Source organism: Heptranchias perlo, chromosome 11, assembly GCF_035084215.1.
Source record: "Heptranchias perlo isolate sHepPer1 chromosome 11, sHepPer1.hap1, whole genome shotgun sequence".
Classification (NCBI taxonomy): Eukaryota; Metazoa; Chordata; class Chondrichthyes; order Hexanchiformes; family Hexanchidae; genus Heptranchias; species Heptranchias perlo.
This window is the reverse complement of record NC_090335.1, coordinates 25543568-25558325: the sequence shown is the minus strand read 5'-3', so window position 1 is coordinate 25558325 and position 14758 is coordinate 25543568. Positions and strand designations below refer to the sequence as shown.

General features: G+C 41.7%; 1 protein-coding gene across 2 annotated transcripts in view; it reads left to right on the top strand.

The window, feature by feature from the left end:
• Window positions 1-14758, top strand: part of LOC137327183 (MSL complex subunit 3-like) — a 58109-nt gene that overhangs the window by 16611 nt on the left and 26740 nt on the right. For both annotated transcript variants that reach the window (XM_067992720.1, XM_067992721.1), the window contains 5 exons: window positions 930-1030; window positions 6565-6692; window positions 8888-9010; window positions 11845-12005; window positions 12110-12265. In XM_067992720.1, the coding sequence (XP_067848821.1) occupies window positions 930-1030; window positions 6565-6692; window positions 8888-9010; window positions 11845-12005; window positions 12110-12265 (669 nt within the window). The remainder of the gene's footprint in view (window positions 1-929; window positions 1031-6564; window positions 6693-8887; window positions 9011-11844; window positions 12006-12109; window positions 12266-14758) is intronic.

The window sequence follows — 14758 nt, the reverse complement described above, 5'->3', positions numbered from 1 at the left end:
AAGGATTGATGAACTGAAGTTTGAGAAACAAATGAATTCTATCGTGCTTTTTCTCAATACAATATGCTGCCAGGGCATAGCTAAAGCACACTGGAATGGGTCCCCAATAAGTACAGGCTAAAAGGTGAGTAAATGTGCTCTTGTAGTAGTCGAGTCAAAGTGCAAAGTCACAACAGGAGTCCTCCAAAATATTAAATGCGAGTTGCTTTGCATGATCATGACTGACAGTCTTCATACAAAGAGTGCTGTGATTGAAAATGAGCTATCATTTGTGTCACAAGCAAGAATAAAATTGTACAGAAATTACGACAGTACAGTGCCGAGCAGAAACTCCAGTGCACACGTATACAAAGATCCATGCATTGAAGTTGCCTCAGAGTTTCCTATGCTGTGCTGTGAAAAGAGTACCGAACCATGGACCACTTGCAACTTGCCCAACGAGTTCACTCAAGACCATATCCAGCAATACATTTACAAGTGTTCACCAACAAACTCCATTTATGTAGCCTACTTTGTGCTGGTGTCGAACTATACGTAGCTGGGTTAAAAATAAATAGGGTTAATGAAACTCAAATTACTGAAAAATATTTAATAATCTTGACTGCCATGTTGGTGGATAAATAGGAATACGAAACGGTTGGTGCAGCAAATGCAGTTTAAGGGTTAAAGATACTACTGCATCATTCCTATGTATCCTGATATAAATATATTGTTACCATGTTTTTAAAAAAACCTTTTGAAATTACTATTTTCCATAATAGGCTAAATATTGTTTTATATTCTTCAAAGTTATATCTTTTGTGTATTTTTCTGTGTCTTGGGAAAGCTTTGTAACAAGCGCAGTGTTTTTGGAAATTTTTCAAGCTCTTGCCTATTGGAATAAATTCACGAAGGACTGAATGGTTTAATACTAACTTTCATGTGATTAGGAAAAACAAAGGGAAAAAGAAGCGTCGTTGTCGGCTACCTGGTGTTGACTCAGTGCTAAAAAGTCTTCCTGTGGATGAAAAAGAAGAGAATGATGAAAACTGTGAGTATTTTTTTTAACAGGTGTTCATTTTCTGTTTGAATTTATGGGTCTGAAACCAAACAAAATGTCTGTATAAGTCACAGGTCATGTGAAGTGAGCTGAAATGTCGTAGTGTGTTTTCTGCCACTAGGAGTGCTAGTGTTTAACTCACTGAATAACTCTAATGCTCATTGTTTGTTTCGATGCTGGCAAATCCTAGACTAGTAATGTCACAATTTTTCTTATTTTTGCTGCTTTCATTCTTTCCTGGTTTCTGCACTATTAGTTTGGAAAATTATATCAAAAACAACACTGATAGAACCTATTACAGAGCTTATTAGAGCTTTTTCGTAGTTGTCTAATCTTGTCACAATATAATCGTAGGATAAACAATTGCATTATTGTAAAAAAATTAAGACAATATTGTAATTTGGTGCAGATAAATGTACATTAATCATGAAAAGTTTTATGAAACCTTGAGAACCATATAGCAAATCGTCTTCTAAAATTCCAAAACCAAATTGGGAGATTGGTATTGCACTAGCCAACAGTGCAGTTTCAATGACCTGTTTCTTTTAAATTTGACAACAGTAATCTATCTAGATGCATATTGGATGAGTTTTTTAATGGTACAACAAAAGAAATCTTCCCACCCCCTTTCTCAAGGAATTTGAGAGAGTCATCAGCACTTAAATCAGACTAAGAAAATGATTCAGATTCTTATTTCAGTAACAAAAGTGGTGTTTATGCCATGTAAGGGATAATGTGCTACTGATTTACAGTGACTGAATAAGTCTGGGATTTCTACTGGTGCTTTGGGGACAGAAATCCACAACTATTATTCTATGAAAATCACATGAGTGGCATTTTAACATGTGTGTGTGTGCATGTGCACAAACGAACATACAAATTAAGAGCAGGAGTAGGCCATTCGGCCCCTCGAGCCTGCTCTGCCATTTGATAAGATCATGGCTGATCTGATTGTGACCTCAACCCTACTTTCCCGTCTACCTACTATAATCTTTGACTCCCTTGTATATATCCCCTTGTATTTTGTGTGTGTGTATGATGCTCTTGGGCTTTAATAGCACTGGTGTAGAGGTCCTGGAGTTTCCCGTCATAGATGTTAGAAATTGGAACCTCTCACAACTACAAGCCATTAACGTTGACCTTTCCTGACTGTCAACAAAACACAAATGAGGAAGTCAGGTACAAAATGATACTAGTGGTTTTTTTTTTCCAAATTCATTACATGAAGAAAGACACATTCTTTACCTCCTGCAGGCCCCTCTGACCCCATGAATGTACTATTTATCAGCAAATGTCAGAGGAAAAAAAGGTCCAGTAAGCTGTTTATTTCTTTAAAATCCTGTGATCCAAGATTCTGAAAATGCTCGAGTGGTTTTCTTCGTTTCTAGAACTTATTCCCTTTCAGTATGGTGTTTAAATATACATTTTCTAGCATAGAATTACAAATACAATGAAGCAAATGAAAGAAAGCATTTGTTGTGCAAATGTTACGTGTTGTGCCTTTATCTCAGTAATGTATTAATGTCTCAAAATCTATATCGTAAGGAGGATCAAAAATCACCAGATAAAATTAATTTAATTTTTTTTGTGTACTTGCTTATACAAGGAGAATGCCACAACAGAACAGTGCTCTAATTACACCTCAAAGTACTTAAGTTTGCTAATGCCTTTAAATTTTATAATCTTGCAATTTATGCTGCTTTTTGCATTAGGTCATAGCAATCTGTGTGCTGAGTTTTTGTTTTAATATATTACATTAAATACATTGCTGCCATCATTATTTTGTTGATGGCGGATGGAGGGAGGGGAAAGGATTGCTACCCAGCATTCAGTTGTTGCAGTGCTTTTGTTTCAATAAAAATGGGGGAAAAAGCTGTTGTAACTAGTAAAGAAAAATGCATATGGCTTTGTATTTTTATTTTTTAAAAATTGCCTGAGCTGATATTGTACTAAGTATTCAGCTATCCTCAAAAATATTAATGAGGTTACTTTTGTTTTGATGCCACTTATTTGATCTTTGAATTGAGCGTTTACTTATGACTTAAGTATGACTTAATTTCAACAGTGTTTACTCCAGAAAGTTTGTTTTGTACAAACTGAGTTATAGAGTATCATCCTCAGCCGTTGCATTACCTCTATTTAATTCTTCAGTAAACCGGTGAATATAATGGTGCAAAATGAACTTGAAAATATTTATAACAAAGGTCATTAGCAGAAACTTGAGTTACTTTAAGCAACCTGAAAGTACTCTTAAGACTGAAGTTCGAGTTAAATCACTGGAAGATCTGGAGCATTCCTGAAGAATAAAGTGAAACTGTTATGATGGGGCTGATTTTCGGATGGCCGGGCGGGTGCGTTGCGGGTGGGAGGGGTGCCTCTAAAAATGGCGAAATCCCGGATCGGGTTCGGAGCCCGGCTCCAACCTGCTCACTTCCGGGTTCCCCCATGCGGGACTCCCACCGGCAATTAAAGCCAGCGGGATGATAATTTAGATAGTTATTTAGCTAGCTGAGGTACTTGACAGACCTCATTGAGTGGCGATTTTGGCAGGGGTGCAATTTTGAAGGATCCTTAGCGTGTTTCCCGTGCTGTGGGAAACACTCCCTGTTGGAGCAGACGTGTTTCAGCCAGCAGCCAGTGGGAGATGCAAAGGGTTATTTGACATTTGGGGGGAATATCTCATTTATGGCAGCAGGGCACTCTGTCACTTCAGACAAAGTTTTGGCTGCCACACCGTTGTCTCCACACTCAAAATTATTACATCATACCCTAAACTCTGCTGTCCAAACACATTTACCTATTTTACGGATCCCCTGAAACTCTCACCGTCAGGATGGGGGGGTGGCGCCATAGCTGCATTCATCACTTCATCCGAGGATGAGCTACATCACCAGGCACGCCGTCCACCTCCGCCACGTGGAGCTCCACAACACAGTGCTGCACCACAGGCACTCCACAAAATAGTCGTGCAACTACACATACACCCACTGTAGGGTGACCCAATGGGTGGCATCAAGTATGGGTGTTCATGGTGAACCTCATGAAAGGGACTTATTACACAAGCCAGTCAAGAATGGCCAAGACGTGGCAGTAGTGGTGACAATAATAATATTTAATGTGCCATTAACAAAAATCAAATATAAATAAAAAACATGACAAACCGTCAAAAACCCTTGTGCATCCCCTTTGTGCTCACAAAACCAACGTGGTGCTTCCCCTGTGGCTGCAGCAGAGGTAGTGGCAGGTTGCTCTTGTTCATGCCCTGACCGATTAGATACTTTGGTCCTATGCCCTCTAGGTATTGGTGCCCGTGAGGGCCCCTCCAAAGACTGCTCCACCTGCACTTGTGCAGGGGCAGACTCGACCACCTGGAGAGGAGGCAGCATTGCGGTTGTGAGGGGGGCTGAGAGGGTGAGACGGGGAGCGCTTTGAATGGCGTCGTCACTTCCATGTCCCCTTTCGCCATCATCCCTCTCCTGGGCCAGGCCCACAAGACTCCTACCATCCTGCTGGAGAACAGTTTGGAGGACATGTGTGAAGCCTTGTAAGGCCAGTGCTAGTGTATCTGCCTGCCTGTGTAAGGTGGCAGAAAGTTGCTCACCCTGAGTCCGAAGGGCCGTTGTCATGGACTCATTGGTGAGCCGTGCTTGAATCTCGATGGAGGCTAGCCTTCCCTCCATCGCAGACATTCCCGCACTTATCTGCGACACTATCTCAGAGATGCCCCCATGTCCCTGTGACAGTGTCTGAGATTCCCTCCTGTACCTGTGCCACCATTAGACTCATGCAGGAGTTGGACTCCTCCATCCTCTGCGCAATTGTGGAGAGTGCGCGTGGCACCTGTTCCAGCACCTCGCAAATGTGCTGCTGCCCCTCGATCATTCTCCTTTTAAAGGATGGCCCCTAGAGTTTCAGCATCTGTGTCCAGCTGAGCAGAGCCTGGAGAAGAGTGCTCCCACCAAAGCGGACTCTCCACAGTTGCCCCTTCCACCAGTGTCTGCCTGTGCTCACGTATGTGGTGACTCACCATGTGCGACCCCAACTAAGTGAGGAAGGGGACCCAACGAGGTGTGTGTATCTGTGCTGGTGGATGGCTCGCTCAGATGTAACGGTGCCCCCTCAGAGGCCGGCGGGTCCTCTGAGGAATCACCCTCCGCTGTCACGGCGGTCGCTGAAGGCCCTGTAAGAGAACAGAAGGCAGTATTAAGCATGATGACAGAGATGTTGAGGTGCTGAAGATGGCAAGGCATGTTAACATCATTTGCTATTATGGGTGCTGAATGTTAAAGTTCTGTCACCAGCCGTTTGTCGGGTGGCAGTCTCGGCGGCCCTGATGGACAGGCACTCGAGGGTGCGGCTCACTTCAAGAGCCTCCTGCTCTGCATACGTGAGGACGATCTGATGTTGCGGCCCCCTCTCTGGTCTTCGCCCTCTCCCCTGCATTCTGGGCTCTCCTCCGAAAAGGGGAGAAAGTAGAGAGGCGTGAGTGAGGGATGGTGACGTGGCCAACCGCTGAATGCATTGGTTTTGGTGAGGCTGACCGTGAAAGATATGCATCAGAGGGTGAGTGAGACAGAGCCATGACATTGTATGAGGATTGGGTCGAGTGGCAGTGGTGGGATGAGTACTGGGGAGGTGAGTAAGTGCGGGTAAGTTGAGGATGAGCTTTGAGTGGGTGTGAGGAGTGATCTGAGAGTAGTGTTGGCATGTACGGAATGAGTTGGGGAGTGGGGGCGGTGATGTGGAAGACGGAGTGTAGGAGAATGAGTAAGTGTACTCACTTTGGATGACCTAGTTAGGTCACTGAAGCGCTTCCCGCACTGGATCCATGTGCGGGAGACGTTACTGTTGCTGGTGACCTCCTTTGCCACCTCGAGCCAGGCCTTCTTGGTCGCAGAGACAGGCCACTTCCTCCCGTCCGTTGGATAGAAAGTCCCCCTCCTCCTCCTCCTCCTCACCCCATCCAATAGGACCTGGAGTGAGGCATCAGTAAATCTGGGAGCAGCCTTTCCCCTGGGCTGCTCCATTGTATAATTTTGGTTCTTTGCTGCAGGAGCAGCATTGGAGGTCTGCCCCTTTAAGTAGAGTTCCTCCAGCTGACAGCTTGTGATGTGGGTGTGCAGTCCGCCCGCTGCGCAGGTTTCCGACAGGAAACCCGGAAGCCACGGTAAGTGGCTTCAATTTACCCGCGATTGCATTGGGAATGGACGGATTTCATTGGGCGGGTTACCCAGGCGCCCCCACTCCCCCCCAGCTGCCATCCCGCCTCCCTGGTAATATCAGGGCCGATGCCTCTGCGACTAATGGAGATTTTCTTTTCTCTCATTAAATTGGTTACAACAATTAATAAGTGGAAAGCTCTTAAAAAGCAATGTTGAAAGTTCCCAATAAATAGTTTTTTTGTTAGGTTTCAGAATTTAAAGTTTGTTTACACCTTAGGTCGAGTTCACTTAAACCTCGTGTGTAGACGAATGGCATTTCGAACAACTCTGTTAAGATCTTTCCCTTTTTTTTTCCTTTTTCAGCATTAAGTGCTACTTCTAACGATGAGGTTGATGACGACGATGATGACGATGACAATGATGTAGATGGTACAGATGAAGAATTACTAGAGTGTGAAGATGACAGTGAACCAGAAGAGATAATAGAAATGGTAAAATTTCTTTTGGCTGAAAAATAATATTTGAAAATATTTGAAGATTATCCTTAAGTGACTTTGGTGGCAATAAAAAGCTCTGTGCATGTGTGAAGGATAGCCCCTGACTATCATCCACTCGAATAAGTCAAACTGACAAAATTCCTACTATAAATTTTATTAAAGGTATAAATATATTGTTCCCTACCTAGTTGCAAGGTTGTTTTGTATATCTAATTTCTTATCAGTATTAAATTTAAAGTTTAAGTGGACGTATCTAAATTAGTTATCCAGTGCCAAATCCAACATGATCCAATCATAAATTCTCCTGTTCATGGACTGGTTTATTTTGGATGCTACTAGTAAACTCTGAATCACAGAAGTTGATGGAAAACATTAGAAATCTTTAGATTTGGTTTTGTTTAAAGCAGCTACAATTAAAATGCCTTAAAAGCAACTGCTGCCTCTTAGTCACTATCAACACAGCAAGCACTACAGTATTGGAAAGTACAGGCAGGTACAGTGTAGTGGTTATGGTACTAGTTTAGCTACCTGGAAGTTATGAAAATTCCATTATGATAAATTGTGAAATTGCATTCATTAGATCTGGTCATTTTGAAAATTCTGGGTTGTCTTAATGCCTAGCTGGTTCACTAATATCCTTCAGGGAAGGAGACCTGCCAACTCTTGGCCTGCTTATGACTCCAGCCCCACATTACATGGTTTACTCTTATTGCCCACCGCAGTGTCCTACCAAGCCACTCAATTGTAAAAACAATCACTCGGAGACATTCCATCGCTACCTTCTCACGGGAACTAGGATTGCAATAAATCCAGCCTTGCCTGTTTCATCCACTTTTTAAGAACAAAATAAAAAAATTGAAATAATTTGATTAACAAGGTGTCATTTGTATCTGGTGACTACATGCTATAACAAACTTCCCTGTTGTGCATGATAAGAACATAAGAAATAGGAGCAGGAGTAGGCCAATCGGCCCCTCGAGCCTGCTCCGCCATTCAATAAGATCATGGCTGATCTGATCCTAACCTCAAATCTAAATTCATGTCCAATTTCCTGCCCGCTACCCGTAACCCCTAATTCCCTTTACTTCTAGGAAACTGTCTATTTCTGTTTTAATTTATTTAATGATGTAGCTTCCACAGCTTCCTGGGGCAGCAAATTCCACAGGCCTACTACCCTCTGAGTGAAGAAGTTTCTCCTCATCTCAGTTTTGAAAGAGCAGCCCCTTATTCTAAGATTATGCCCCCTAGTTCTAGTTTCACCCATCCTTGGGAACATCCTTACCGCATCCACCTGATCAAGCCCCTTCACAATCTTATATGTTTCAATAAGATCGCCTCTCATTCTTCTGAACTCCAATGAGTAGAGTCCCAATCTACTCAACCTCTCCTCATATGTCCGCCCCTTTATCCCCGGGATTAACCGAGTGAACCTTCTTTCTACTGACTCGAGAGCAAGTATGTCTTTTCTTAAGTATGGAGACCAAAAGTGTATGCAGTATTCCAGGTGCGGTCTCACCAATACCTTATATAACTGCAGCAATACCTCCCTGTTTTTATATTCTATCCCCCTAGCAATAAAAGCCAACATTCTGTTGGCCTTCTTGATCACCTGCTGCACCTGCATACTAACTTTTTGATTTTCTTGCACTAGGACCCCCAGATCCCTTTGTACTGCAGTACGTTCCAGTTTCTTGCCATTAAGATAATAACTTGCTCTCTGATCTTATTGAATGGTGGAGCAGGCTCGAGGGGTCGTATGGTTTACTCCTATTACTTATGTTCTTTCAGACTTATCCACTAAAACAGCCAGATCTCTTTCCTAGATGGCACTCTGGTACTGTTTTATTTAAAACATAGTCCCTCTATTGGTTCCTTGTTGCCATACCAATTGTTTTACATTTGACCATATTGAATTGCATCTGTCGTTATCCTTGCATTCAGATTTTGCCTCTTAAAACTTCCTCTAAAACATTACGAATATATGAAATTGGCGGTCAGGAAAAGATCAGCTGGTCCATCAAGCCTGCCCCACACCTCATAATGACTAGAGCATCATGACTTAATACCCCCCACTCCCCTTCAGCCATGTAATCTCCTGGGAGAGGCAAAAAAAAGAGAACCAGTCAACAGCTATAGTTGGTATTTTGTGTTTAGCTGCTCTTGGATAACTAATTTTCTTCATAATCTAGAAGGATGATCAAGAGACTTGCTCTAAAAAGGAAATGGAAGAGAAAACCATAAACATAGAAATTCCAGAAATTCTGAAGAAGAAACTAGAGGATGATTGCTATTATATCAACAAAAGGAAAAAGGTATAATTTTTGTTGTACAAAGTGCCATCTTTTAAAGCTTTATGGGTACGGTAGCATAGTGGTTATGTTACTGGACCAGTAACCCAGAGGCCTGGACTAATAATCCGGAATCATGAGTTCAAATCCCGCCACGGCAGCTGGGGAATTTAAATTCAGTTAATTAAATAAAATCTGGAATTAAATAAAAGGCTGGAATCAGTCATGGTGACCATGAAGCTACCGGATTGTTGTAAAAATCCATCTGGTTCACGAATATCCCATAGTGGAAAATTGCCCAGGCAAGTCCTGACCACAAAAAGCAGAACAAATCCAATCCGGCCAATTACCGCCCCATCAGTCTACTCTCAATCATCAGTAAAGTGATGGAAGGACAGACCCACCAGAGATGGCGGTACAGTGGTATACAGTCAAGAGGGAGTGGCCATGGGAGTCCTCAACATTGACTCCGGACCCCATGAAATCTCATGGCATCAGGTCAAACATGGGCAAGGAAATCTCCTGATGATTACCACCTACTGCCCTCCCTCAAGCAGCACTTACTCACCAATAACCTGCTCAGTTTAGACCGCCAGGACCACTCGGCTCCAGATCTCATTACAGTCTTGCTCCAAATATGGAGCTGAATTCCAGAGGTGAGGTGAGTGTCTGCCCTTGACATCAAGGCAGCATTTGACCGAGTGTGGCATCAAGGAGCCCTAGTAAAATTGAAGTCAATGGGAATCGGGGAAAACTCTCCAGTGGCTGGAGTCATACCTAGCACAAAGAAAGATTGTAGTGGTTGTTGGAGGCCAATCATCTCAGCCCCTGGACATGGCTGCAGGAGTTCCTCAGGGCAGTGTCCTAGGCCCAACCATCTTCAGCTGCTTCATCAATGACCTTCCCTCCATCATAAGGTCAGAAATGGGGATGTTTGCTGATGATTGCACAGTGTTCAGTTCCATTCGCAGTCCCTCAGATAATGAAGCAGTCTGTGCATGCATGCAGCAGGACCTGGTCAACATCTAGGCTTGGCTGATAAGTGGCATGTAACATTCGCGCCAGACAAGTGCCAGGCAATGACCATCTCCAACAAGAGAGAGTCTAACCACCTCCCCTTGACGTTCACGGCATTACCATCGCTGAATCCCCCACCATCAACATCCTGGGGGTTACCATTGACCAGAAACTTAACTGGACCAGCCACATAAATACTGTGGCTACAAGAGCAGGTCAGAGGCTGGGTGTTCTGCGGCGAGTGACTCACCTCCTGACTCCCCAAAGCCTTTCCACCATCTACAAGGCACAAGTCAAGAGTGTGATGGAATACTATCCTCTTGCCTGGATGTGTACAGCTCCAACAACATTCAAGAAGCTCGACACTATCCAGGACAAAGCAGCCCGCTTGATTGGCACCCCATCCACCACCCTAAACACTCACTCCCTCCACCACCGGCGCACCATGGCTGCAGTGTGTACCATCGACAGGATGCACTGCAGCAACTCACCAAGGCTTCTTTGACAGCACCTCCCAGACCCACGACCTCTACCACGTAGAATGACTAGGGCTACAGGCGCATGGGAACAACACCACCTGCATGTTCTCTTCCAAGTCACGTACCTTCCTGACTTGGAAATATATCGCTGTTCCTTCTTCGTTGCTGGGTCAAAATCCTGGAACTCCCTTCCTAACAGCACTGTGGGAGAACCTTCACCATACGGATTGCAGCAGTTCAAGAAGGCGGCTCACCACCACCTTCTCGAGGGCAATTAGGGATGGGCAATAAATGCTGGCCTTGCCCACATCCCATGAATGAATAAAAAAAATCTCTTGCATGGATATTAATCATGTAAGCTGATACTAAAATGATATGTTACTAATGTGGGTCTGCCATAGATACCTTCTCCCGTTCAGTTGTATCAGAAGCTCTCTTAAGTGATCTGAGCGCCTACTTTTAATAGAAGTTGACTCCCACTACCCTGTACCTACCAGTGTAGCAGCAAGCTTTTTGCTAATACAGTACACTTGCCTCCAAATATGTATTTTACTCAACTCGCCTAACTGTGTTTGAGTAAAAGGCATTGCTGATTCCTTGTGTGAATTGGATACAGGCCCATAGTATGCAGCAGATCTTCTGTAGAATACTGTGTTCGACAGCCATGCAAAGTGCTCCCTGATTCCATAGGTCAAGTACAATAAATATTTGTGATTATATAGCACCTTTATCATACTGTTGGAGCATCCGAAAGTGTGACACAATCAATAACTTTTTAATTGAAGTGAACTGTTGTGCAGACAAATGCATTAGCCATTCTATGGCAGTAGTGTTCTTCAAACTACAAAGATATGAATCACCAGTTAATGCTTTTTTGGTTGATATTGGTTGATGAAGCAATAAAGTTACTTATATTTTGTCTCATACAATATGTGTAGCTAGCAATGCCACAATTATATGAGATTATATTGTTGTAAATTGCCAGGTGAAAGGATATTCAAACAGCTCTATGCAAATGATCGTTGTAACAATAACAACCTAAAAACTGTGGGGATAATTTTGACGTTGGGCGATAGTGTAAAATGGGCAATATCGGGTCAGCTGCCTGTTGTACATCTCTCCCAATTTTCATTTTCATTGACTTCATACTTAACGACTGCTTAATCAAAATTCTTATGCCCATAGCATGTAGACATCCGGATATTTTGATTGATATACTGAATTACAGTTTGTTACAATTATGATACTTTCAAGTTGTAAACCTCTTGCACTAGCCTTTATCTGCATTTTCAAATGCAAATGGTTATAGTTTTTAAAAATCTACAGTTCAGGACAAAAACGTGGATGATCTTGTTTTGACAGTTGGTGAAGCTGCCGTGCCAGACGAACATTATTAATATTTTGGAATCCTACGTGAAACATTTTGCAATTAATGCAGCCTTTTCAGCCAATGAAAGATCTCGACATCATCAAAGTAACTCACAGATTCCAATGAATCCTCATTACATTCCACCTGAGAAAAAGTAAGTGTGCCTGATGGCTTTTGAAAATAGGAAATGATGGTGTTTACAATATATAAACCAGACACTTCTTGTGTAATTAAATACTTTGCTATTTTTGTTTGCAGTGTTGAACTCTGTAAAGAAATGGTGGATGGTTTAAGAATTACGTTTGATTTTACACTGCCCATGATTTTGCTCTACCAGTATGAGCATGCTCAGTTCAAGAAGGTTACTTCATCTAAGTTCTTTGTTCCAATCAAGGAAACATTGTCACATATTAGGTAAGTTGCCTCTTGCCTAAGGAAATTAGTTGACCAAAAGTCATGTCATTGCAGAAGTATAAAAGTCTATGCTCTTATCAAGACTGTTTTAAATAAATTACCTTTTTGTACACATAATTAAGTACAGTATTTATGGTTGAGCAATATTCCAAGACTTCAAAAGGAAAATGTATATGCATTACAACAAAAAACAAGAGAGAAAAAAATAACTTGCACTTCTATGGTGCCTTTCACATTCTCAGAGCGCTTCACAGCCAATTAATTACTTTTGAGGTGTAGTTACTTTTGTTGACAAATGCAGCAGCCAGTTTACGCACAACAAGGTCCTACAATTACCAGTTAATCTGTTTTGGTGGTGTGGATTGAGGAATGAATGTTTGCCAGAACACTAAGAGACCTCCATGCTCTTTAAATAGTGGCATGGGACCTTTATGTCCACATGAACAGTTTAATATTTCATCCAAAAGATGGCACCTCTGACAATGGAGCACTCTCTCAGTACTTCACTGAAGTGTTGGCCTAGGTTATGTGCTGAAGTCCTTGCTCGTACCCAGAATCATCTGACTCGGAGATGAGAGTGCCACTGTTAGAACAAGCTGACTTCCATTGCAAGTACGTTTAGAAACTCATTGCACATACTTTTGACTTTCATCTACTCCTTCTTCACTTCAGCATTACATTGTTTGGCTGGAAGGGCGCATATTCATGAAAAGTATATATTTACATTTGCCATGCTCCCTAAACAGATGCTCTGAGGTGCTATTACATGCTATTGATGAGGCAGTTATTTTTCTCCCAGTTCTAGTTCTTTGCACTATTTGCTCATTTGCTTATGCTTCAAGATATTGCTTCCCAACCGCCACAGTTAATTCCGCCATTAATGTTTTAATGGCGCAGGAAGATGCAGCTTTGAGCATCTCTTTTTGTAATGTATTTATTACTTGGCCGTAAGGTGGTGTGTATTTTTGGGACCAGATGCTGTGGCTTATAACTGAGGAAGAATTTTTTTCTTTTAAAAAGTGAAAGTACGCTTTCATCAGGGTTACTTCTCTGCACACCGTAGTTAATATTTTTGTGGTAGCCTGCTCAATTTATTAAAATAGATGGCCCTGATTTATGTGCTACACTTGGCCATGATTGTGACTAGGATGAAGTCATCTCTAAATCAAGAATGTGTGGTAGTTTATTCTTTGCTTCTGGATCAAAATATTGCATGTTAACATCTCCAACTTGTAAATAATGATTAATTCATGTATGCAGACCAATACAGAATTCATTACTGCTCTTAAAAATAAAATCCTGCTTGTTTGCAAAATTCCATGTTTAGCTTCAGAGTTGGGAGTCATTTTTCATTTATATTGGAAGTCTCATTTCTAAAACATGTATCAAACAATATACATCTTTTAATTCCAAACTCATATACAAACTGTACTGATATGCTCAAATGTGTAAATAAGGGATTATTAAATAGCTTTTAACAGAAATGGATGAACTGAATAAATGGAACTCCTGATAAATGTTCTGCTTAATCAGATAGTATTTTGCTGTAGTAAGTAACTTATCAGATAGAAATTTTTATGGTTTTTGCTACCTTGATGAAACAAAATAATGTTGGTTTTCCAAGTGTCCAAACTAGTTGCTAAAATCATATTTGGTGAAGTTATGTTTTGCACTCTTGAATTGGAACTCTTTGCCTCTCTCTGGTAACTTGAGGGGTACTTCAGTAAAAATATATACATGGTAGCTACAATAGAAACATGGCTTAGGTTTTGACAGGGCTGGGAACTTGATACTCCTGATTACAGCATTTTCATGAGAGATTAGGAGGGATAAGAGGAGAGTGGTGGCAGAATGGTTAAAAGAATCTATCACCGTGTTAAAACCCAAGGATGTTCTTTGCAGTTGTGTGAAGACAGAATCCGTATGGATAGAGCTTTAAAACAAAACGAGGACAGTAAATGATAGAATAGTTGGCATGCGCTACAGTCGACCAAACAGTGGACGTAAGTCAGTGAGGGATATAGTTCAGAAAAATGTAGGAACAGGGCGTCAGTCTGGGTGATTTTAACTATCCCAAGATTGACTGGAATTAAGGTAATAACATTATGGTCAAAGTGGGATATGCTTTTTAGAATGCATCCTAGATCAGTATGTTTCTAGACCAACAAGAATTTTTGATTCCACAAAGAGGCATGTAGAGTACCAGAGTAAAAAAAATGATTAATAAAGGAATTGATTAGGCCACAGTTAGAATGCAGTGTGCAATTTTGGATGCCACATCACAGAAAAGACATTAAAGCCACAGAGAGAGAACGGTGTAAATTCACCAGGGATGGGAATCTGGTTATGAAGAGAAACTTGAGTAGAGGCCGAGGAAATTTAATAGAGCCTTTTAAAATTATGAAGGGTTTTGAAAGGGTGAATAGGGAAAAGTTATTTCCACTGGTTAAGGAATCGATGGCCACAGATCATCAATTTAACATTTTCAGAGAG